The following is a 2,762-nucleotide window of genomic DNA, read 5'->3' as shown; positions in this document are numbered from 1 at the left end:
GTGTGGAAAAGCGCTCAGTTTCATTGTGAGGAAAGAAAGGCTGTCTTGAAATCTCTGATTGTAATCACAATCTGTAAAGCACAGAACCTTTGAACCCTGCATAATGATGTTCGGTGTTATACCGAGCTCTGTCATGCAGCTGAGAATGATGTACGAATCAAAACCACGCACGTTGTGTGCAATAAATGTGTAACCTGTGTACATAGGCCTTCGGAATTTTAACAGAAAGTCTCTCACGCAGTCCAGCCCGTATGAACACCAAACGGACCCTGACAAGGTCTTTGTCCACACCAGAAATGGGACATGTACCTTTTCTGAATTCAGAAAAGTTTCAAAATCATAAAATATTATTTTATGATGGAGATCATTATCACGTGAGGCGGTTTGAATGTAACACGCGTGATTACCGAGAATTACATCACATCCTGGATCCAGCTTTTCAGAGCAGATTGAGCATTTTCGAGAAGCGCATTTATGACTTTGGTCACGCCCTGCAGTTAACGGTACTCGGTAAATCAGATTACAATCCTGACAATGTTTGTAAAGCTGACATTGACTGACAAGTTTCTTAACCATTGGTCTTTCTATGGGAATTAAATGATTTTGAAAACAGGTAGCATTGCGACAGATTCTGCGACACTGCTGACAATTAAATGGTTCCAATTCACGCTGAACGCAGGAGGTGTGATTACACACCCCGCAGAAGCCTTGACACTGATGAGTGTGCTGATTTTCAAAAGATGTGAAGCAGAAATAGCAAAAGTTTCTCACACCTAGGAAACCTTTTATATTTTTCACCCCGTAAAAATGTTCATTCATTAAAAACAGGAAAACTGGTCTGCTGCGGTCTGAGAAGTCTGTTTCAAATTTAGTCAGCGCTGCGTCTGGGGAAGGTCTGTAAAAAAACAATTTTCCTTTCTATCAAATGTTCAAATTTAATTACATCTGATAACGACACAGGTGTTTGAACTGAGAACCCGAGCTGCGTCTGCCATTGTAAGGCGGTTTGTAAAGCCTGTGCGTCTGTGAACGTGGGGTTGCACACGTGGGCTAAGCTGAGGGAAAAGCAAATGTTATTTTCCTGATTTTGAATGAAATAAAGACGCTGTCTTTTCTTATGTAAAAGCTCGACATCCAGAGTTCTGCTTAGTTTACGTTTTGACCCACCTCTCTGGTTTCTGACAATTTGAACGGTAAATTCTAACGTTCCGTCTGCTTCAATTTCAGCATTTGATTGAATTAATTCATCGAGAAAATCAGTGAAATGTTCAGAAATTTCACTCTCATCTTCTCCCCCTAGAGCGAAAGCGATGTGATGCGCAGACCCGTGTCCTGACAGTTCCAGTTGAATAAAATCGCCCCGCTCTGTTAACGAAGCGGTTCTGTCAGCCAGTTCTGACAAAATGTTCATGACTTGGGTGTAAAAATCAGCCAAGTTTGGGGGATCATCAGACTGGGGTATGAAAAGTTGTCTCGTGATTTCATAATTATTAAATCTTTCGCGAGATATTTCATTTTGATCTGGACCGTTTGAAGGTTCTGGAGAGGAGGGGGGTGGGGAAGGAACATGTGAAGGTCTGGGGTTGGGAGAGGAGGAGGAGGAGGAGGGAGGTGAATGAGCGCTAACCCCCGCACCGTGCTGGATCGCGCTGCAGCTGCAAGGAGCCGGGTTTAACGAATCAGTCTCAGGAGAGGAGATTGGGTCTTGTTCTGGGGAGCGCGCGGTTCGTAACGCTAATAACGCATCATCTAAAATACTAAATAAATCAGAGTGCGTTGATTGCCATGCGTCGGGTGTGTTATTTTGAGAGTTTTCATCATCATCAACAGCTGCAGCAGCGACATCTGAAGCGGTGGTATTTCTAAGTTCAGATAATGAATTGTTTAAAGCATTAACAAGTAAACCAATTGGAGTATGATCTAAATTTGTACTGTGAATTTGAAATGAATCGAAACGGTCCTGATCAGACAGCTGCCGTGCAATTTCGTCATATAATGCTTGCATTAGAGGTTCCACATTTTCTGGTGAACCTGGAGGTGAATTCTGCTCGGTGCTGTTTAAAACATTTTGTAAAGATTGGCTTAGAACTGAAATATCATTAGATTCTGAGGTTGATGGAGAGTTCTGCTGAATAAGATTTTGCAAAGCCTGTTCTAACTCGTGAAAATAATTTATTTCATTATGAACTGTATTATTTGACAAATTAGACATTTTCAATCTATTTTATTGCTCAAACAATCTTTTGCAGAGTTCAGTTAATTGTAGGATGGTTTGCAGACAGTGAGTCCTCAATTCGGTGACGTCTGACGAATGATCTAAAAAATAAATAAATAAAAATAATAAATAAAATTTTCCTAATTTTTTAAAAAAAAGTGTGTGTCAGTGTTGAAAAAAATATATATACTCACTTCTTCTTCTTCTTGTCCTTGATGAGAGATAGCCGCGCGGGTCCGCTCTGCATCGGAACGCCCTTTCCAATCTGTTACTTCTGATGCAGAGTCTTGGATAGCCCTGATTGGGGTTCACACGGTTCCCCTCTGTCTGTGTGGCTGTCGGTTGGTTCGGCTCGTTGCGGTCTGGACTTGCTGCTGGGAGCGGTTCGGGTTGAACCGCTCGGTAAGCTGCTTTTTTATTTTTATAAAGAAAAAAATATAAAAACCATAATCAGTAAAATAATATACACAGATTAATTATATTTAATCTTACACACAACCCACCTGGATCTTGAGAACTCTGCAGATTCTGAATAGGACTCGTACCC

The 2,762-nt window shown here is 41.2% G+C and overlaps 1 protein-coding gene across 1 annotated transcript; it reads right to left on the bottom strand.

Annotated features, from left to right (window-relative positions):
• Window positions 1-13: 13 nt before the first annotated feature.
• On the bottom strand, window positions 14-2,179 carry LOC106536875 (uncharacterized; the record flags this gene model as incomplete). Its single annotated transcript, XM_014034216.1, is given in 1 exon segment — window positions 14-2,179. A coding segment is annotated over 1 exon segment (1,311 nt), but the record flags the coding sequence as incomplete, so codon positions are not given.
• Window positions 2,180-2,762: the final 583 nt, after the last annotated feature.

Source organism: Austrofundulus limnaeus, unplaced genomic scaffold (assembly GCF_001266775.1).
Source record: "Austrofundulus limnaeus strain Quisiro unplaced genomic scaffold, Austrofundulus_limnaeus-1.0 Scaffold2014, whole genome shotgun sequence".
Lineage (NCBI taxonomy): Eukaryota > Metazoa > Chordata > Actinopteri > Cyprinodontiformes > Rivulidae > Austrofundulus > Austrofundulus limnaeus.
Note: the sequence above shows the minus strand (reverse complement) of the source record. Positions and strands in the feature narration are given on the sequence as shown.